The sequence below is a fragment of the Osmia bicornis genome, chromosome 15 (assembly GCF_907164935.1).
Source record: "Osmia bicornis bicornis chromosome 15, iOsmBic2.1, whole genome shotgun sequence".
Lineage (NCBI taxonomy): Eukaryota > Metazoa > Arthropoda > Insecta > Hymenoptera > Megachilidae > Osmia > Osmia bicornis.
The window spans coordinates 79335-101885 of NC_060230.1; the positions used below are offsets into that span (position 1 = coordinate 79335).

Consider the following 22551-nt stretch of genomic DNA (forward strand, 5'->3'; position numbering starts at 1 on the left):
ATAAACCTGACCTTTCATTCAATGCTATCTTTGATTTTTATTTATTTTTTAATTCATTATTCCTAATCTGTGGTTGTAATTAATTAACGTTAATTTTCCATTGTCCATGATTTAAAACAAGAATTATGAATTTAATGAAAATTTCAATTGATCATTTTCAATTATTATTTATTATAATACAATGAATAAATTATTCTCAATAGCATTATAGAAATTTTCTTTCCTGAAAGATACCATTTAATTTAATTTAATTTAATTTAATGCTGTTAATTTAGGAGAATGTGGAAATTAATATTTAAAAATTTTGTATAAATTGTTGTAAAATATTAGATAAAAATAGAGTGATTTGGAAACGCGTTTAAGTTGCAAGTTTTCCGAAGCACCTGACTACATATTATATGTATGTAGATTCGAGAAAGCATCAAAGGAAATCGTGTTACGATGGTGGTGGAGGGATCGTAGATACATATACATACATATGTAGATAGTAAGGTACATGTAAGTATCTACCTTCTCGGAAACTCAGGTCAGTTTTCCCGCCGCGCCGTTCCCCAGCAACCGGAAGTTACTCTTCGAACGCATTTCTCTCATTCCTAAATCCCGTATCCCACGCTTTTCCATTACTCTCAATATTTTATCTTCCGCCAACAAAATGTGATTTGTGCCCATTGAAAAATAAAACACTTGATTATTTTATTTCATTGTCAGATAGTAGGTAAAGAGGAAACAATATTTTTCATTCTTCAATAAATGAAGAACATAATATCAATAAGCTGAAAACTTAATATCAAGTTTAGAATTATCATACACAGTTTAACGCAACACATTTATCTTTTAAAAATTAATTTGCATAATTAATTGATCTTCCTTCAAATTAAATCGTTCAACGATTTAATCTTTTATCAGTTCATATTTTCATAATCCATTTAAACTTTGTATCATTATTACATAACGTCATTATGTGTTCCATCTAAATGTGGATAATTATAGATAAAGAATTAAAAAAAGAATTCTTGATTCAAGGATGTACTTACATACATACATATACATACATATGTAAGTACATACTCTGAAAATTCCGTTTTGCAAATTATTTGTACATGTTCAAAAAGGTTACGAATTTAGTTGGAAATCTAATATTATCTATTCAAATTATGCTGCAAGTCTTATGTATGTCATAGAATATAATTTGAATAAAATAGTCCCATACTTTTAACCGCGATAATGCATATTTTTACAAAGTATCGTTTCTTAGTTTCATCAGAGTAGGTAATTAGCAACGTTTTAGAGAAATTCTTTTAATCAAAGCATGTCGATAAAAGAATTTTGTTTCTTTTCTTGTTTGATCAACCGAGTCTGTCATCTCTGACGCTATCTATCGATAATCCTTCAAAATTCAGGTTGTTATCCAATAGCGAGGCCCAGCAGCTGGAAGACCCTCGCACCGTTGAATAAAAAGCACCTGTTAACACACGTTCGGTTTTTCAGTGACACCCGAGCGACATCGACAGGTGCTGTAAGTTAATCAAGTAATTTGACGGGTACCCCGCGTGCACGTGACTTTCGTTTATCTCGTTTCCGCGCTAATTGTTGGTAGATCAATGGGATTCAACAAACGCTCCTTTCAAAACATATGTAAGATATTTGCAAACGTTTCAAGACCAACTCGACGAGTCTCGATAATTCGGAATTTGTCAAAGTTGTTCTAAACTCGTTGCGTTCCCTGAAAATTTGCAGAATCCTCGATGAATCGAGGAAGATAACCTGGGAAGATAAATCGAACCTGGCAAAACGATGAACCAGATAAAGAATAGAATAAACAAAGCGATAGTGGCGCGGTGTTCAGGCAGGAGAGTCTCGTTAATAGCGAGCATTATGGATCTTCATTATGGATTCCAATGGTGGCCCCATCGATAAAGATCTCTCCTTAAGATCTCTTCCAAGATCTTTTACATACAAGTGAGTGAAGTGGCCAGGAATTAATTCGTATCGAATCGTACGGATTTCCATTCGGTTGCTGACCGACTGAACGAACGGTGTTTACATAAATAATATAGAATATAGAGGCAGCCTTTAATCGACGCGTAGTGTAAAGAAACCGCGATAATCAGTCCGCGGCGTCAAGTAGTTTCCTCGATCTTGATTTATGCAAATGAATAAACCGTGCCTCGTTCCCAAGCCGCTATTATTAATCGAAGAAGGAAGGAACAGTCGTCAGTGTCGCTGAACGCGAACGAGTCGCGGTACGGGTGTAATTATAGGAGAGACGTTTATTAATTCTTCACGGATCGATCGTGATACGAATTGAAAAGGTACGGTACGTTCATTCATGCGTTTTCTCGGCTAACGCGTGTCAATATAGCGACGAAACTTATTATGTATTCATTAATTGCTCATCGTCACGGACGATTGCGCAACATCGCGATTAATTAATTCTTAATGGTTATAGTACATAGAACGTAAGATGGAAGAAGGGAAATCAAGGCTAACACGCGTGGTACGATCGCGCATCTTATCGTGAATGATAAGGTAGCCTTTAAGTTACGATAAGATTGCACTCGAGCGAGTCCCGAGGCTATCTTGTTTCCGAGATCGTACGCACCGATTAACTTTTGTTTAATTTTAATTTAATTTTTAATCATTAAATAAATATGAAATTTGTATTATGTAGTATAGCTGGTGTATAACTGAAAAAAAAGAAGAATAACTTAAAAATAAATATTAAACTGATTTGAAAACACAAGTTGAAAAAAGGAAAGTAAAAGTGAAGGAAAAGAGAAAAAAAAGTAGAACGGATCACGGCAGATGGATGAGATTCAGGTAAATGCTGCTTCCAATTAATTCGCAGCCGGCTGAAGGGTCGATGTACCGCGGAAGGAGAATCCGTGGCCCCATAAAACAGAGTCTCGCTTCGTCTCTTCCTCCTCCACCTACTTCTCGTTTCTCTTTCCGCCTCTTTAACCCTGACCTCTACTCCCGTAAAATACACGGAGAAAAAGACTTTTCCAACGTGTACGCACGAGCGAGCTGCTGGCCGAACTCATGAATGGACCCGCGGCTCTATTTACGAGCGTCGCGACCTGCTGCTTTTATCGTCGTCTCATGCCACTCTTTTACCAGCTTTCCTGCTTTTCGAGCCCGCTACCAACCGAACAGATGCGACATTGGCAAACGATGTCTTCGCCGGATGATACCTATTCACTCTCTTCCGGGACGGACAATTTCGATCAGCCCATTTTCTTAACCACTTTCACGATTATTTATTTAATCGACAAATAATTTGGCAAGATAGATTATATTTAGGAAACTCTTAAATATAAAGCTTCGATACGTGAGATTATAAAAAGGGGGGCAAAAGTGGCGTGATGGCCGCCAGTAGCCGCCAGCAGCCGCAGCATTTCAGGTATTCGGTATTTCTTACAAAATACCATCACGTCCCGGTTATAATTCAATCCGAGGGCGCGTGTTTTTAAGACGAGTCAGCGAACAAGGATCCACCGTGACCTACGTGAAATTTCACGGCTCTTCGCGAGTTCGTTCACATGCCACTATGTATTTGAATCTTACGTTGTGAATCTGAATGTTACGATTATTTAACAAAATTTCAAAGTTTAAATAAATTGAAGAATAAAAAATATAATATATCAGGAACGGGTATGAAATTCCGAAAGGAAGACATTCCAAGCACGCGCACAATATGAAGCGGTGCTGTTAAAAAGGCGCGGCGCGGCGCGGCGCGGGCGCCAGGAACCGGGTGCCATGCCGTGACCTACGACAAATCCGGCGGCGCCTGTACGCGCGCGTCGCTATCAGTCTGAGGATCATTAATATATTCCCGATGAACAATGATTCATGTCGCGTGCCCACGCGGTGCGCCGAGAGTCAGCCTGGTGGGGACGAACCGGTAACAGGAACCAAAGTGTCGTAAAACTAATCTACCAGATACAAATTACATAATCCTCGTCTGCCGCGTCTCTCGCGAACCTCTCTCTTTCCTTAATAAATAACTCCGCGGACGTATGAATGGGCGTTCGAGCGGCACATCCGACACATCATCGTTCACTTATTTTTCACTCTTTACCTCGTGCAGAATCTCTGCCAAGACCAATATTACTACGAGATTTCATTTTTCTTTTTCAATTCCTGTGTCGATCCTTCGCGTGACAGTGACACGTGCTCTGAAGAGCAGTGAACTCTTGAAAGCGATCAAGCTTGGGTATATTTTCTCACCTAGACTCACTCTCTCTCTCTGACTTGAAGTAGAAGTTGTTGTTGAAAAATTATTAAATTTAATTTTCTGGCAAATACATATAGGAAATAAAATGACTACATACGTATAGGGAAGTTATCCCGTGCCTTATAAGTGCTCGATACAAATCACTTAATCCCCCCACCCCCCTGTACCAGCTCTACTCGCTCCATTCCACTTCTCTCCCTTTGTCATACCTTTACTCTCTGTGCAAGCTTCCGTGGCGGCACGTTTGTGCACGACCTGCCTCAATGTCTCTTACTCTGCCTTTCCTCTTCCCTAAAGTGCACCCGCAATTTCTCTCTTTCTCCTCGGTGTCCGCACGCGTCCATGCATTATAAATTGTATCTCGAAATATCCCTCGTTCCTTATTCAATCGGCCAACAGAAGATGGGATGGGACAGAGAGGGAGAGCATCGAGGGACTGTTATTCGGTCGATGACTTTCATCAATTCCAACGGTGCGTGGGAGGTTGTTGCAGTGACAAAATTCGAACCAGACGGAAACCACGTGCTCTTATTAGCTGAGTACCACGTATGCTTAAAGATAGTTATATTGTAAAAATTACTTGCGTCAAGTGTGGGATTTCTTACACATACAATATGAAATGGGATCACATTTTTAAAGTAATAGGTGCAATTGAGGTGAAACGAGGGTTTTTGATTGTAAAGAATAATTTTACAATGCGTGTAGCTGTGCTTTGGAGCTGCGCTATGGAGATCATTAAAACTTTTAGCCTCGTATACAATTATTAATCCTTCCAAAGAAATCCTTTTTCTTCCTCTTTCTATAATTTCTATCAGTGAAGTGAAGTGAAGTGAAGTGAAGTGAAGTGAAGTGAAGTGAAGTGAAGTGCAGAGCTCAACGACTCTGTTATTCTCGTTACACGTGACACATAGTAAACGATTATAAATCAAGGAACGTGGTTATCCTCTTTTTTTTAGTTATACGATGACCGAGCCAGATTGTCTCGCATCATCATACGTCATCGTGATCGATTTATATTTGCACCGAATTAACGCAACCCGTTGCAATTGCAGTCACGCGTACTCGTCTGACCACACATCGTACCGTTACTACTGTCGTCGACTTGACTTGTTTACTCGTCAACACGTTCGCTGTCACTTGGCAAATGGACATACGTAATAAGACATAGTGAAACTTGAAATTAGGGCAATTAAAATTCAATAATACCTACTTTGTTAAAGTTATCGTAGAAATGATTAAAGATTTGGAAAATTTTTTTCATTTCAGAACTCGTTCGATCGAAAAATTAATACGGTGAAAAGTGTGGAGGTGAACTTGCGTTTATTTATGACTTGTGACGAAAATAAATATATTTTTTTCTCAATCTCCAGTTACAGTAAAATAACGACTTTTGCTTTTTTAATCAACGATAAGGGGCGAACTTGGAGATACACCAAATGATTTTTATATCGGACCACACTGTGTGAACTTTAAATCGTGCATGAAGATATACTAACAGAATTTATATTTGGAAGCAAGTAAAGTGTTGATAAATATAAATTAAAAAAAAAAAGAGCAGAAAAAGAGTATTTATAATTAGATTCTGTTGAATTTATAACATGAAATATACATATATGTATCTTCTTTTTATTTAGTGTTTGTCAGAAATCAGAGGCATTCATCAGTTAAGAAATGTTGAAGAAATAAATAAATTTACCTATATAATCTTGTTTATTAAAGAAGCTATTTGAACATACTGAACTAATGAAATATTAATAAATTTCTGAACCCGCTTCTATCAAAGATACATTTAAAAATATATTTACGTAGGAAGAATATACGAAATACAGTTTTTCCCGCGATACCAAAAGCTTGTACGATTTTTATAAGCTCTGCTGGGACCTTTTGCAAGCCTTGCCCGCGGCAAGGTAAAAACCGCAAAAGTAAGCGATATAAATTTAATAATATTAAATTCATGCATCGTCGGGAATATAATTCCAGCGTACATACCTACACATCTAGTCTCGAGAGTAAAGAAAATATTCTCGAATTTGTATTGTAATCTTTCGCGTAAAGTGCGTTACGATAATCCAACTACATATGTATGTACATATACATGTAAGTATTGTTAAGTGACAGGTATAAGTAAATCTTGTATCCACCCGAAGCGCGACGGGCGACGGGCGACGCGCGATGCGACCGCGACGTTTTGAAAGTCGCGGAAGTTGCTAGTCGGGAACGCGGTGCGCGCATTTTTTTTATCTGCGGTCTGATTGACGGCTGAGGAGGAGGACACGAAAACGATCGACCGACAGAGTATCGATCGAACTTAAGAGCCTTCGATTGGCGTACCTGCCGACAGAGGGCATGTCGCGAAAACACAGCCGCGTTATTCGCGTTGCGTTTTCACTTGACACAACTGAATCGATCAAATTCGTCGCCCTCCTTTCTCCTCTACGTCCCTCTTCACCTTCTCTTTCACCTTCAGAGAGACTTCGATCGCGCCGCGACGGCGACATCAGCGTTTCGCGTGTCCCAACTCGAATGGAAAGGAATTTAGTTTCTTTTAAATAAATTTAAGTTTAACAAAGTCTAACGATAACTGCTAACGATTTCAATTCGACTTACGCGAGTAGCATGTGAATCCCAATTCAATCTATGAATACTATTCGAATTTCAATATTATCGGTTTATTATCGTTAGTTTAAATCAGTAGGTGTGAACCTTTAGGCCTTAGGCATACGGGAGGTTGACTCGCACTACTGGGCAGCTCAAGGCTGCCCGCTCGGTCGCATTCCAACTTTTCCATCGGCGTCACTTCTCTTCTATGCACCGTGTCTGTCTCTATATGCACGAGTGCACAAGGTGCAACGAGTTGCACCGACCAGATATCTTCTTCCTACATTATGTCGCGATATATGTATGTAGATAGAATCGGATTATATTCCCACGCGTGCACCCATGTGTATAGCGTCGAGTTGAAATAAAATGCTCCATATTGGAGCAACGAGTACCTAGATATGTAGTTTTCGGATCGATTTTACAAATACAATCTTCGTACAATGAACTTACTTTTCATTCAAACATCGTTTCACGATCTATGGAAGTTTCAAACTAAGAATTTGGTTAATTGTAAATTTGTCTGGTCGAATATATGCACACACCTGTGCACGATTATACTCATCCCTGCTACATTATATCACACCGCATACATATATGTATCCTCTGACGCGTGTCTAGCTGGATTAAACAGTCGCGCTCGCGAGAACTCCAATAATCGTAGATACAGGGCTGCGAGTGTGCCTGTGTATCCTAGCACATGTGGTATCCTTGCTATGTTATACATATATTATGTACGCTTGTATCTATGGACGTATGCCTGGCTGGATTACGTGGACATGTGTGCGAGAATATTCGTATGTGGGAAGAGGAACACGTGCACATGTGTATACACTCTGCATATTCATACCCTCTGTATCGGATTATGTCGTGGATAATGTGTTTCTTGCAGATACTCAAAGAAGTTAATGTGACATGTTTGCCTGTATCATCTTCTGTCTTAATTATTAGATGCGCCGTAAAAGTTCTATCGGGGTTTCTTTTTTATCATATAAAAATTCGTCGAATAAAGAATTCAAGTAATAAGTGCAATAATAGGTATGTATTGTAATAAAATAATATTTCGGCATTTTTGTAATGAACGCTATAAAATGACCGATTTACGAGTCGTTTTTTTAGAATTTAAGTGATTCCCGACATAATTGCCGATGCGATGGGGGGTCTGCTCCGATAGTAAAAGAAGACGCCGATACACATTCGCACGCGAAAACCTCTACCACCGTACGCCCACGCTGATGCAGGTCACTAGATTATACATACATATAATATTAAATTAGAGGATGGTGGACGGTAGCGCGAACGCGGCCGCAACGAAATGAGGAGATAAAAGTCTGGCTACTCTGGGCCGCCCTCATCAGCAGCTGTCGCCTCTACTTGTTGAATCTGCTTTTCCTCGTCCTCGTCCTCGTCCTCGTCCTCGTCCTCGTCCTCATCCCTCCCTTACCACGGGGGTATATCAACCCTCCTCCGTTATATCCCTACCCTACCCTCCCTACGCTCTGCTGTTCAACTGTCCGTTGTTTTGCTTTTCGTACGCCCACGCTCTTTGTTCCTCGCGATCGACACGCGAGTAACGCGTCTGCCGCCTCCAACAGTATCGGAAACTGGATCCATCCCATGACGTTTCCAGACTACAGCATCGATTACTGTCCACCAGCTTTACAAGACACGCGTGTTCCCGATGACCGTCGGTACATTGGCAAGTGTTAACATTTTGACGGCTGATGTTGAGTCGTTCAAGATCCAGCCTTAACCCCTGTCACCTTCCACTTCCGTCGTACAAACAGCGACTCAAGTCTTGCTGATTTCTCTTTAATAATTAACCATTGTCAAGACTAAATTTATTTCTTAAAATATCAATTACGTCCATTTAACGAAAAGGGAATTTAGAATTTCATTTAATTCTAATTTTGTTCACCTCGGTTTTACGAAAGCGGCGTAAAAGGTCGTACTTGAAGCGCACAATGCGCTTTCGAATTCGAGTTTTATAAGTTCAGGTGTTCACGTCGCTCCTTGAGCACATTTTCAAAAGTTTAACTCGCTCTTTAACTCACCCTTATAACGAAATAGTTTCTCGGTGTAAAATTTAGTGACCGTGCTCGCCAATTTAACTTTAAATTAAATTTATATCACCGAGGATGAAAGAACTGGTATGTAATACCTAGGTACTTTCTAGTAGAAGAAAAAAAAAAAGAAATATTGAATAAGGTGAATATTATACTTGAAAAAACTAAATTGACAACTTAAAATTGCTAAATTTTTATAATAGCAAAATTGAAAATTTACCATAAAAATATTGAATTTATGTCACGATACAAACTTTCACTCTTCTTATATGTATGTACATCAGTTATTAATCACATTTAAGTGTAATCGAATTATAGCATTCTTCTAGTTTTCTCTCGTGAATTTCTGGCTCGGCTCGAAGTAGGGCATCCCGTAGAAGCAGAACATATCCGACGTTTTCGTCGTCCCGCTACGTTAGATCGAGCCAAAATGGCTCGCGCTATTTGGATGATACTGGCGCAAGCGTGCATCGTCTTTTGCAGCCGGCTTTCGACGCATGTGCATCGATTTATATACGCGTGAGAAATTATATACTCGAGTGGAGCCGCTATCTTACAAGCTTCACTCAATTTCCAAGCAGAGAACTTATTATCATTATTAGGTAGACAAGAAAGAAAAAGAAAGAAAAAGAAAGTGAAAGATAGATATTTAGGTGGCCTGTTTAATTTATTAAATATTTACTAAAGTTAAATGTGTAATTTTTAAAAATGAAAGAAAGGTAGAAAAATCAATGTAACAAATCGTAAAAGTTAAAAACATACAGTTTTGTTTACGTTTGAGCTTCCGAAAACAAAGGCCCTCTCGCAAACACGATGAAAAAGGACGAAAAAGGATGAAAAAGGACGAAAAGAGGCCGGAGGTGGTCGCGACGAGGAAGTACGCTGGAAGTGGAAAGTTGATTTACGTACTCGGCCGATCTTGACCCAGAGTTGGTTTTTGCGTGTACGTGGCGGCGCGTGTATGCGCGTGTGTGTGCGTGTGTACGCGACACGGGGATTCCAACAACGCGCCATCTATCAAGCGGCCCACCTGCTGGCGGTGGCATTGAATCGGCAAATAGACAAAGGAAATCTCGCCAGTAGAGAAGGAAGCAGCACAAAAAGGCTAGAAAAATAGGGGAATATGCCAGGAACGCGAACAGGGGTGAAGAAGAAAAGTTTCACGCGAACTTGCTGAATCGAGCCAAGTGTGTTGGAATAATAAAAAATGACGGGAAACTCTGCGAACAAAGAGCGTTGGGTTTGTCAATTACTGTCGCGATTATCGTATCAATTGCGGATTCGTACCAAATCAATAGTTTCCAACTTTCACCTTTTTACTTATTCTAATTTTTAAAAAGTAAAAATCTTACAAAATGGCAGTTATTTATTTAGTTAAAAAAGCAGATTCTACTGATCTTTGCGCCGCTTCTGTAAGATCTTCTCCCATTCGTCGATCCTAGAGAAAAGTGAAGAAATGGTGGTCGAAAGAAACGTCGACTCACTGGAGCAGCGCGCGAAATTGAAAAAAAAAAAGGCAAAGATACAGCATGTTTTACGATGGGAGTGCCTTGTGGCGGCGCGGCGGACAGTGCCGGTTGCTCTCTCGGGGAAGTGTGTCGACCGTCTTTCCCGTTCCCTTCTTGGCCCGTCGCGTCGATTCAACACACACTCCGTGTGACTCACAGCGGTCGGTTAAGTGTGCCACTCGGTGTTCTCCTCTCTTCCTCGTCCTACGACACGCGGTCCTCTTCTTTATCCTCATTTGCGAGTCCGTCGCCGGCCAATCGCAACCTGGCCGAGAGACTGGCGCGGTTTTTTGAAAGAAAGAAAGAAAGAAACGAAGAGAAAAGCGGTTCAGAGAAAAAGACAGAGAGCGGAGGTGTGGCTGTGCATCGGTAGGCAGATATGTGCCGGCGATGAATGTCTTGCGAATTTCCGTCGGTTCTTTGATAAACGAGCGGACGTTCGCGTTAGAAACGCCGCGCGAACCTGGTATTTTAATGAATTAAGGGATTAAGTCGAGGCTAAACCTTTTTCGCTGCGGGAGAATTTCAACGGAAAATGCAGATCGCAGCTGACAAATTTATAACGAATAGCCTACGAATGTTTACGAAGATATACATACATATGTACTTAAATATATTTTTCCGCTAACAATAAGTAATTCTTCACGAAGCATTTTTGTTCCTTTAATAAAACGATACAACTTAAATATTATCTGTGTAGTAACACATATTTGGTGTGTCATATCGGTTTCAAAATAAATTATTTATAGAAACTCTAATACTTTCACTAATAATTTCAAGTAAGTCACTATAGAAACTATTGAAATAAGGATTTTTTCTTATTACCCCATGTGTGTTACATTTGCTTGAACGTAACGGGATGGGAAAATCGCGGGAAATTCAAGCGTGGCACCTGTGGAATTCGGTGATCGGGGAATCGTCCTGACATACCTAAGATCCCAGAAACACCGAGCCATTGTCGGTAACTTGGTTCGACCTTGACTCTTCAGGAACTTACCCTGGCCGAGTGACGTTGAGGGTCGAAGCTAGCCACGATCGCAATTTTCAGATTCGTTGATTGGAATCGGGCTAACAATGATATAAAATTGGATCGAAACGATGCAGACGAAGAATATGATTGAAGGTGTTGAAAAATGCTATTATCTGTCAAAGATCTATTCAAATAGAAAGATACATTGGGTCTGGTCGCGTTAATCGTCGCGTTAGAAAGAGAGACAATTTGTTTAGATTTGAATACACGTCTATCCGTTTGAAGAAATGCGGAAGAACCCCCATTGCGGTGGATTCCCAGGGAATATTTTAACCTTGGTAAGATCCCTTTCTCCCTTTCTCTCCTCTTAGCCTCTTTCTATACAGTGACCTATTTAGGCATGGGCAAGGTCGTTTAGTCTCCCAATGCATTCACCACGAGCGGAAGCTACCTGACTGAATTATTATTCGAAATTATTATTACTCGAACTTATGCATTCTAAACGGCAATGGTAAACAAAAAACTTTCCAAAATTACAGATATAATAATTGTTCTTAACAACTATTGACCAGATTATTTTTCCTTATATGTATTTACCTTTACATTCTCGTATCTGATCCTAACTGAAGGATTCCATGATTCATCGCGTCCTACCTCCCTTCCCTAGTATAGAAACAAGTACTTTTCGTGATTGACAACGAATTTTTTTCAACGAAACGATCATGATCACAATTCTTTGCGTATTCCTGGTACATACGTTCTCGGGGGTCAGGCGGTTCCAGAAGCTTTTAACATTGGCGTCATGTAATCCTGCAGCCTTCACCAGCTTCAAGGACCTAGGCGAGTCTCTCTGTTGGTCGGTCGTTCGATCACGAAGAAGCCGAGAGCCAAGGACGGCTGGCTCGGTAAAAATCTTGAAATCGTCGCAACCGTACTACATATGTAACAACTTTATTCGGTATTCTGGTGAAATTTAACATTAATAATAATTTATAAGAAACGATTAACAGGCGAAATGAACTGTAATTTCTCATAAACTGCCGTGTTTCGTAAACGTTGAAAATAATAACGCCGATAAAGTGGTGGCATTAAAAACTGCAGCAGTAGCGGTAGAGGAAGAGGAAGAGGAAGTTGGTTCTCGCACGGTACAAAGCTGCGTCCACTTCACGTGGAATCTCTGTAGTACGCGCACAGGTCGCCACGCAATGAATCGCAGAATTTCCACGAGTTTCCCGCGCAAAGCTTCCTCGGCTTGGAACTCGTTTGATTAACAGTGGCCGCGGCGCGGTCAGTAGAACGATTCTGCCGGTGCACCGGTGGTGGTCAGACTCGACTCGAGTTTCTACTATGTATGTATGTATGTATCTACAACCATACATATGTAGTTCGAACATTCTCCTCCCTCGCGATTCCAGCGTTTCATTTACAATTAGGGGCGAAAAAAAGAAGCAAAGTCTTTAACTCCTTCATTGACAAACCGTAGATATACCGCACAAGCTAATATGAATTATTAGTTTATTTTTTTATTTTCTAACAAACTGATAGGTTCGACGAGTTTCCTCCTTGGTCTTTTTAGAATTACCCTAAATCAGGTTACCCTGGAGAAAATATATAAATATCATAAAACGTAGATGCCTACTGGTAATTCTTTAAAATGTAATTGCAAAATGTTTTGGAAAATTTGTTGATCGAATATCAATGAACATGACAGGTCTGCACTGTCGGCGAATCAGTAATCCGTTCAGTTATCGATACTACGCGGCGGTCTGATAATTAAATAATGGGGTTGACGCTATGCCAGACAAATTAATGTCCCTAGTCAAGCAGCGAGCATTGTATGTATGTACCGTTGATTTTCGACCCTCTCTGGTGCAAATATCGCTTTAATCTCTTCCGTCAGTGTGTACGGATGACTTATCTCTCGTTTTCCCTCTGTCCTGTGACATTGAATGCTGATCAATGAGAATAGTTGAGATAAAAATTATTCCAAAAATTTTTATTCACTTTTTATTCGTGAATTTTCCTTTCTAGTTCTATAATTGCTTATTTTGGTACATTTAATGTACAGTGTATCGTATCAAGTTATATTAATTTTTTCCAAGATCAAACGTAAGCGTTAAGAGGCTCGTTCTTTCACATTTCCCCTTAACTAAAAGAAGCCTACCGTCCACCTGACTGTATGTATGTACATACGTCCACGTGACACCGACAGTGGCATTGTGGTGTGGAAGAAAAAAAGAAATAGATATAAACGGCTACTAGGAAAATAGAGGAATTGGCCGGGCTCGCATCGTATAATTTCCGTTTAATTCGTTAGCATCGCTTCGCGAGCGTGCACCACGAGGATGCTCGTGTACCGGCACGCTGCAACTGCAGTGCGGGACTGCGGTGTTGCATCTGGCGAGGTGGTGTCGGAGGTTTCGCCAGCCGCAGAGGCCTGAAAGCTGTGCGAGCGAGAGACGCTATTCAGCATGCCGACCAAGGCAGAGGGAACGAATGCAACAGAAGGACAGAGAAAAGTCCCTAGGAAGAAGATGGACATTGGACATGGAAAGTGGATAAAGAGAAAGGGAGAGAGAAAGACGAGCCACGTGGTTGCCAGTTCACGTTAACGTTGTCACACGCAGAGGAAAGAGAAACACACTCCCCACTCCCCACCCCCTCATTCGTCTCTCTTTATGTACCACCTTTCTTCCCCTTTTTATTCTCTCTCCTTTTTTTTCCTTCTCTCGCTTCCACTCGCTCAACGTCTGCTACAGCTGCCTCTGTTCGACGAAGAACAGAGGGGATACATATCTTTCTTTCTCTTCTCGTTTCTCTTCTCGTTTCTCTTCTCGTTTCTCTTCTTCCTTTCGCTAATGCAATTGTCTGACCACTCGTCTCTGTTTCGCCTTCGAACCAGCTCCCCCTACGCTTTTTTTTCCCGTCATCCTGCATCTCTATTTTATCCACCTTCGTTACTCTATCCTTCTTTTTTTTATCATTCTCTCGTTTCTCTCGCGTAACGCGCGATCTGGCCCGAAACAAAACTTTTTGACGTTTTTCGCGCACCCACCCTAGGAATATGGACATACGTCAACCACGTGTGTGGGGAATGCGCCAGGTCGGTGATGGAAGCGGGCGATTGGTCGGTCGGTCGACCAATCGCGTTTCCCTTCTGGTCGAGAGGGGAACAGTCAGAGGGATGCTGCGTGGAAAGCACCGGTTGGAGGGGAGAATATCTAGTGGGATGAGGGAAAACGGGTGAACGACGAAGCGCAGGGCCGTAAGGCGTCGAGGGGTTCGCGATCGAAGAAAAAAGCCCAGCCTCGGATGGATCCGGAAGTTGATTAGGAGACCGTCGATACCGGAGAATGTATTTTTATCTCGACTGAAACGTAAATGGCGTGAAAGTTATCGAGCGCGAACGAAAACGTCTCGGGCGCTGCTTCGTTAACGAACGAGACGAGCACTCGAGGAAACTTAATTGAGTTTCTCGGTTGTGATTCTATGATAACGGTTATTTAAAATACAAAAAAACAAAAAAACAAAATTCAACGTAAACTCCAAGGTCGTACATGTACGTTAATAAAGCAAACAAAAAAAAATAAAATAAAATAAAATAAAATAAAATAAAAAAAGGAGAAAGTATTTAGTCGTTCAGATGCATTAGTCCTAAAAGTAGTCTTATGGGAAATTATTTTTCGTGGAAAAAGGAGTTTAGTTCTCTCGTAACGAAGCTTGACGTACGGCACTGGGTGGAAGGAAACGCGATGGACGCGGGGTCCCAGGGGACCATGAACAAGCGAACAAAGGACGCTTTGAAGGGAGAAGAGGAAGACTCGAGGAGAGAGCCTCGCCTCGCCTCGCCTCGTTCCCTTTCCCTGATGGCTGGCAGAGAGGGATCTCCGCTCATCTGTTCTTGCCCTGCGGTAGGTAGGTTAGGTGGATACATTTGGCTCTCTTTTCCTCTCTTTCTCACTGACACGCTCCCCTGCCGGTCTATTTCTCGTGGTGGTGCACTCGGTGCTCCTAGCGTATCCTACGAAAACCAACCCCCACAGGAACCACCAAGCAGAAATATCCCCGCCGCTTTCTCGTTAGCCCTCATATACGATATTCCCCTCGATTCTCATAAGCGTTCCGTGTTTTCAATTGCTCTGACACGGACCTCTTCTCTCTAAAAATCTGACTCCACGAAGAAACGCATCGCGTGAATTTTTTCAGAGGATGTCCGTCTCGCGACAGGGAAATGTCTCTTGATTTTCCAGTATTCCACCGTAAACTTGTACTTTAAAAAGCATATAGTATTGTGTACTCGATATTACGCTACATTAACCTATGTTCTCATCGTGCGCGAACTCGACACGTATTCTAGTTATTTTTCAGTGCCTCGGAAATTGTACATAGTATACGTACGTATACTCTTTTGACACATCGAACGATCATCTCCCGAGTAATCAGAGAAGCATTGTGAAAGGGGTTGTAAAGGACGTTGTAAAGAAAAAAATCCCCTAGAAAGTGTCTAGACATACCGAGTATGTAGTGAGAAGAGAGAAAAGTCCTAGACGATGTATGTATGTATGTATGTATGTTGTATGTATAATACAATAATCCCTAGATGCGATGGTAGAGCATCGTTTCTCGAGGAGTCCAAGCAACGCACAGCTATCTCCGTCTCTATAATATTCTCGGAGAGATATTTCAGAGAGAGGGACTCTGACGAAGCCTGTCCAACGACGCTGAAAGAAGACTAGAAAGAGAGAAATATACGCACGCATACACGGCCAAGCCGTGTCATGCACGTTGAATGTGCAGCAAGAAAGAGATGGAATAATGAAGAAGAAGAAGAAGAAGAAGAGAACGATCTCGATCCTCGTCCAACCAGTTCTTTCATTTCCCATCTCCGTCTATCTATACCATACCAGTTTTTCTCATCTTTCTCACACCACCGCCTACTCGTTTATACTGCATCTTTGTCCCTCCTCATTTCGCCTCTATCACTTTGCTTTCTTCTCTTTCGCATAGCCAGTTTCTACGATGCTTCTATCTTTGTCCGTCAGCTACCTCGTGGCTGCTTCTCTTCTATTTCTCTCTTGCCTCGTCTCCTTCCTGCTCGCGTTTGCGCTTTGCATGCCTTTCTCGCTCCCTCGATTCATCCCCGTCCTGCTTCGAAAGGGAGCATCGCTCCCTCCTCGTCTAATCCCCACCCCTGGGACCAAGCTTGCACCAACACATCCTATCGGATCCGTCCATTACTCGCTTCTCTCGCTCTCTATATGCTTCCTCGTCGTTTTCAGCCGGTCGTAATATTTCTCGTCCTTCTCGTTTACTCTGTTATTTCTCTCCGACCTCGGTGCACGGCAGATACGCGAGAGCGCAGCAATAGCTGGTTTCAGGAGACAGAAAAACAGGCGGACAGGGAGGGAGAGAGAGAACAAGGTGAACGATACCCGACTCCGAGTCTAAGATAGGAGGGACCGTCTAACACACGAGATGGAAAAAGGGACAGAGCGAGAGAGAAAAGGGATTGCAGGACGCGAAATCGTGTCCAAGCATTAACGCATCTCCCTCTCTTCCCTCCTTGGATCGTAGTCCTCCGTCGCGTCGCGTCGCTGCTATTCCTTCCTCTATACTCTATACGTATATGTACCGCGCTGCACCAGCGGTCTAGGGATTTTAATTTCGCCGGTCAAGTATTTATCTCGGAACGCGTAGGTTCCGTAATGGACAAGGTGTATTTTCGGTGCGATGTAAATCAACAGACTTACGGGAATACGTGTACACCGCGTATATTCCCCATAAATCTATTTAAATATATGGTCGTACCCGGTGCTCGCGCGCTCTACACGCATACAATATCAGCCCGACATCGTGTCGGCGGATACACGTGGGGCCCTCTCGCTTTGACATCGGGGGAAGCGTGTCTAAATTGGGAGGCAAAGGTGGGGCATACCCTGGTGAGAAGGCGTAGGAAGCCGTCAGAAGAAAGGCACAAGAAGAAGAAGAAGAAGAAGAAGAAGACGGGGAATCACCTTATATGTACTCCGTTCTTCTTTCACCGACATCCCTTCAGAGGGCGCTTCTACGCGCAGCAAATACACCCACGCTTCGGATCCTTCCTGATCTCGTGGATGAATCAGAGAATCGACCAAAGTGAAACGACAAAAACTGTTAACCCTTGTACGATTAATGCAGGCTCATTCTGACCCAATTACATTAGGACCATTTGCTAATTCGTACAAAAAATAAAACTATTCTCTGTATAAATAGACCGAAATATGTTGGATGTGTACTTGGGCAATCTTGGGATACCTGGTACCTATCGAACTTTTAATATTAAAACAAAAATTGGCGTGAGAATATAATTATTCTTTGCTGTTTTTGCATGTATACGTATAAGAGTTATTCGAAATTCAACAAGTAGCTTCGATCGATTTCTAATAGTGCAGGAGAATTAATATGCACCAATATCTATTGTACTATAATATACATATACAATACACTTGCAAATGGAAAGTTTAAAATGGACAGTATTCTAAGTAATTGAAATTATAGCGTGTCGTACCATGTACGTTCGTTTCCAGCGTGACATTAAACGTGTTGAAAACATGCGTTTTTTAGATCCCATACTTCTAAACGGTACCATTTACGAGAGAAAGGAGAAAATAAAAAGATCGTGCGAAAGGAAGAATTCAAAAGGGGGATACAACTATCTGTTGGAAGTCTTCGTTAAAAAAAAAAAAAAAAAAAAAAAAAAAAGGACAGGAGAATCAAAGAGAAAAGCGACGCGACGCGACGCGACGCGACGGGCGGAAAAACAGCGGCCGAACTGTCAGTCGACTCTGAACGGGCGAGAGAAGCCGAAGGGAAGATTAAAGCAAGCACGAACGGTAGAACCGGAAGGATGAACGGCGCGCGCAAAAAGTTTGTTCGAAGGATAGTAGGCTGGCACGATAGAAGGCCGGTGAAGAATAAAAAACAGTCGGCAGAGTACATGTAAAATTCAGCAAAGTGGCGGAGCATCGAGATAAACGAAAGGTCGGAAGAAAGAGAGAAGAACACGGTGGACAGGATTAGGGGAACAATGGAATTCGTGGAAAAATAAAAATGAGAACTTCTTCCAAAGAGAATACAATATGAACGAACTAGCAGAAGGGTGGTGGTGGACCCTTGACGAAAAATTTGCTGCGAAAAGTTGGAGTAAAGAGAAGGAAAAATGAGAGAAAAGGGTGATAGGAAGGTTTATCAATGCTTCAAATTGAGGAGCTTTTTGGAAGAGAGGCGGCTTACTACTCTGTGGACCCTTTTCCATGGGCCCTTCTTGAAGCATTTTATATTATATTTTTAATAAATTTTACCTATTTATATAATATTTCATTATGTCTGCTATCTATAATTTCAAATAATAATTAATACAAGTACCTATTTCTAACTAAAGAAGTAAAAGAATTTTTACTGATCCGAGTGATGGATTCTTATGAATATCCATCATTACGTTATCATTACACCCCTATATTTCCACGTATTTATATATCTTTATTGTAACTGTACCCAATGATGTAATTATTGCCCTATAACTTATCCTACGTGTTTTACAGTTAGTTTTAATACTATTTGCAATTAGCTAATTTTAGATTTCTACTGTCCTTCAATTCACCGCACCGATTCAGTTAGAAATTTAGTTATAGCTTTAAATGAACCCTTGGACAGCGAATCATTGGAACAACGATAATTTAAATTTAATTTCGGTCTTATTATAGTTTTCATTTTCTAAATTTTACATTTTCAATACTCCACAGTTATATATTTAAAATTTGAAGTATTCAATTTTACTATGTACGAGTATTAATCGAATATACCAAATTCTTTTATTCAAAATTTCGAATCAACCAAAATTTCAATCAAAGCAAAGCACTATAACATATGTACATTTGATATAGCAGAATAAAAATGTTCTCAATTCACTATTTCTTGCTGCGGTTCATTTTTCCAGAATGCTACTGAATTTAGCGTAAAAGGGGAACGATCGCGAATAAGATCGAAAGGATTGATGATTTTGGTGGACGTGTTTGAAGGACCTTGGGTAGGTCGCGCTGGCTTCGTCCTTTAGCACCTACCATAGCGACTGGCTGAGCAGCAACGCTATCGATCGAACGATATATACGTGACACGCTCGAACCACCGTGTACACGCGCACGCATGGCCACGTTTCTGACCCGTGGCCCGTGTGTAGTCGCGTGTACGTGTACGACCGTGTCTACGTGCACGTACACGGCTCCAGTTTATATATACATGTGTATATATAGATCGATCGATTGCTGGTCATGGATCGATACGTGCGCGCGCACCACCCTCGCTCGTTCCAGCCACTATGGTGGTAAGGGTTGCTGCCTAAGGTGCTCCAAGGGATGAGGGGGCAGGCAGAGGTGGCGCCTATTGGATTTCTACGGACTCTATTTTTTTTTTATCCTTCTCCTTCTCCTTCTCCTTCTCCTTTTCCTTCTCCTTCTTCTTCCTCCTCTTCTTTCCTCGTTTTTTCGTTTTGAAAAATTGTAGACCCCCCAGAGTTTGCGTGGCCCGGCGATACCGCGTCACACTATGGGAAGATTCCATGAATAAGTTCGCTGGCTCGGTATCGGTGACTATTTTCAGAGAAAAATCGCCCCGAGGATCAGGCTGTTTCGAAATAGAATTTAAAAACGAAAACGGACGCTGTGAATTTTTAAAGGTAACCTCGCGTGTTCCTGTTTATTCTCGAGGAAATCAAAGTGGAGGACTACGACCTTTTGGATTTCGAAGGGGGTTTTTTTTTTTTTTTTTTTTTCTTTTTCCTAGTAACGTACGGACGAATTTTTCGCGTTTTATATTTTGATGTTAGGGGTGAGAAATAAACCTATAGCGATCTTTGATATCGGTCAATTTATATACAGCAACATACTGAAAGGAGCAAGGCAGATACGAAACTTTTACGGCACATCAAATAAAGTAGCCGTAAACTGGTCGTAAAATATTCAAGAAACTAAATGACCAGAGAAATCATATTTTCGAAGGAGGTCCTAGTTGCACCTGTACCGAACACCACGCGGCGCCGTAACCCGTCGAGCGTCGAGCGTTGAGCGTCGGCAAGTGTGGACGATCTAAGTACGTTGGCCGACATAATTAAAACTTCCAGAAAACATAATAACTACACAATTAAAGCACGTCCCTCCGACTACTCTCTTGTCAGGGACGTCGAAAAATGGGGTGCGGAGAGAAAGAGGGGAGTGGAAAAACGAGAGACAGAACGCGTGACAGAGAAATATAGAGAGAAAAGCGAAAGAGAAGATCGTAGAGCAGCGGGGGTGGATGGTGGTCTACAGAGAGAAAGGGGGTAAAATGATGTAAAAATAACAAATTGAAACTGCTGGCCAGGAGGGGTTGGATAACGTGAGGTGGGACAAAGACAACCTCTGGTAATGTTCACCGTGTTAGAAGAGGACACGGGATCTATATAGTTACCAGTGAAGAGAGACGGAGTTTCAGCATGAACGAGACAGAGAATATGAGAGAAGGGTGGGTCAAAGGGGTGGCACAAGTAGATTTCATGCTGGAGGGGGTGCTAGCTGATCTCTCCCCTCTTCGAGGGAGAAGAGGGGAAGATGGACGTACGTGTTAACGCGGCTACTATATACATATATACGTAGGTCTGTGCACACACAGAAAGAGACACACACACACACAGAGAGATAGAAATACATGTTCACCCGTACGAGCACCCCTTCCGTCGTGCTGTCTCTCCTTGTCTGGCACACAGCTTTTAACGCGAGTGTATGTGACGCGAGGGGCAATGCTCCATCGTGCAACGTGGAAATTTAGTTCTCTCGGTGTACACGTACACGTGCTTAGGTACTAGTGAGGGCGCGGGCGCGGGCACGTATGCATCAACCTGCGGCTGTGTGCGGTGCTTTACGACTCGATCGTAGAACGTTAACGGCACCGCTGCGCGAACGTGTAGGTGCACGGATAGGTGCTCGTAGCCCGTCAGAGAACCGTTTCGACGTAGGTACACCGTATACTAGGCCAGCCGACTATATTTCGCGACCAAAGAGATTTCGCTAATGCCTAGGGAAGTTGGCCCGCCTGGATGCGTGTCACGCGTTATTCCTCACCTGGACACGTTTCTTTTACTCGTTTATCTGCTACCTTTCGTTAGGCACGTTTTATCCACGTTTTCGATAACTCCGACTATCCTTCAAATGGGGGGTAGATTTGGGGGATGCGATTATAGGATTTCAACACTGGCTTTACTTGGATAGAGAGATCGAGTCGCACGAGATTGATACTATTTTTGAATTTTTTTTTTTTTTACCTTTGAACTGATACAGTAGAAATTTGTTTTTTTTTTCTAGAATACGGACTATTCGAATAATTTAACAAAACAAAATACGCTATTTTATAAAACATTTATGATTCGATGCTTGGTTTCGATGGAAAATACTCGATTTGATAATAAAATGAAATGATACAATAGTTATTGCTTTCATGGAATAGCAAATAATGCCAATTATTTAGCGAAATAATTATATACACTGTTATAGTTTAACGCAAAAAAATATATATCAAGTATTAAAATTAATAAAATTGAAATGGTAGTTAAAATAATTTTATGTGTATATTGCAATATAAATAAATTAATTTGTTCAAGAGTTTCTTGAACACACAGTCATCCTCGAAATCTGCGTGAAAAATGAATTATTGTAATCGTGACACGAAAATGATCTTATCCTCCTCCATCGATAAACTATATTGCCTTTTCATCCAGTTTCCTATCACGCAAACGAGCAGATCCGCGTGTCAATCTCTGTATTATCGCGAATCGACAAATATGTAAATTCTCGCTGCCTCGACGTTTCATTCTATTTCTACCGCGCCTCTACACTTTCGAGGGGTGAAATACCCCCGATTTCAATATTCATGAAAAAAAAAGACCTGCTTCTTGCTGGAAAAAGAAACACTTTCACAATACCATTGCCAATTCTTCGAGTTTATTAGAATCATTTTCGTTTTATAGTAGACTAGAGTAGCCACTATCCATAAAAAACGATTTAGCTGCTTTCCAGCTAAATTATTCCTCGGCACACGAAATCGAATTAATTCGACGTGGTTGATTCTTGGCCGTACCCCGTAAAAAACCTCGAAAAATAACAAACT

The 22551-nt window shown here is 41.4% G+C and overlaps 1 protein-coding gene and 1 long non-coding RNA gene across 3 annotated transcripts in view; both read right to left on the reverse strand.

The window, feature by feature from the left end:
- LOC123988508 overlaps window positions 1–22551 on the reverse strand; it is a 120170-nt gene that overhangs the window by 310 nt on the left and 97309 nt on the right. The window contains exon 5 of one of the 2 annotated variants that reach the window (XM_046288797.1): window positions 1079–1462. The exons of the other annotated variant lie outside the window; for it this stretch is intronic. Within the exon in view, the coding sequence (XP_046144753.1) occupies window positions 1347–1462 (116 nt within the window). The 3' untranslated portion in view covers window positions 1079–1346. Of the gene's footprint in view, window positions 1–1078; window positions 1463–22551 lie in introns of those variants that run through there. 2 annotated transcript variants of the gene reach the window in all.
- On the reverse strand, window positions 11702–12294 carry LOC123988509. Its single transcript, XR_006830124.1, has 3 exons — window positions 12137–12294; window positions 11977–12042; window positions 11702–11834 (listed from the first exon to the last, which is right to left on the reverse strand). It is a non-coding gene; the product is annotated as an uncharacterized LOC123988509 (long non-coding RNA).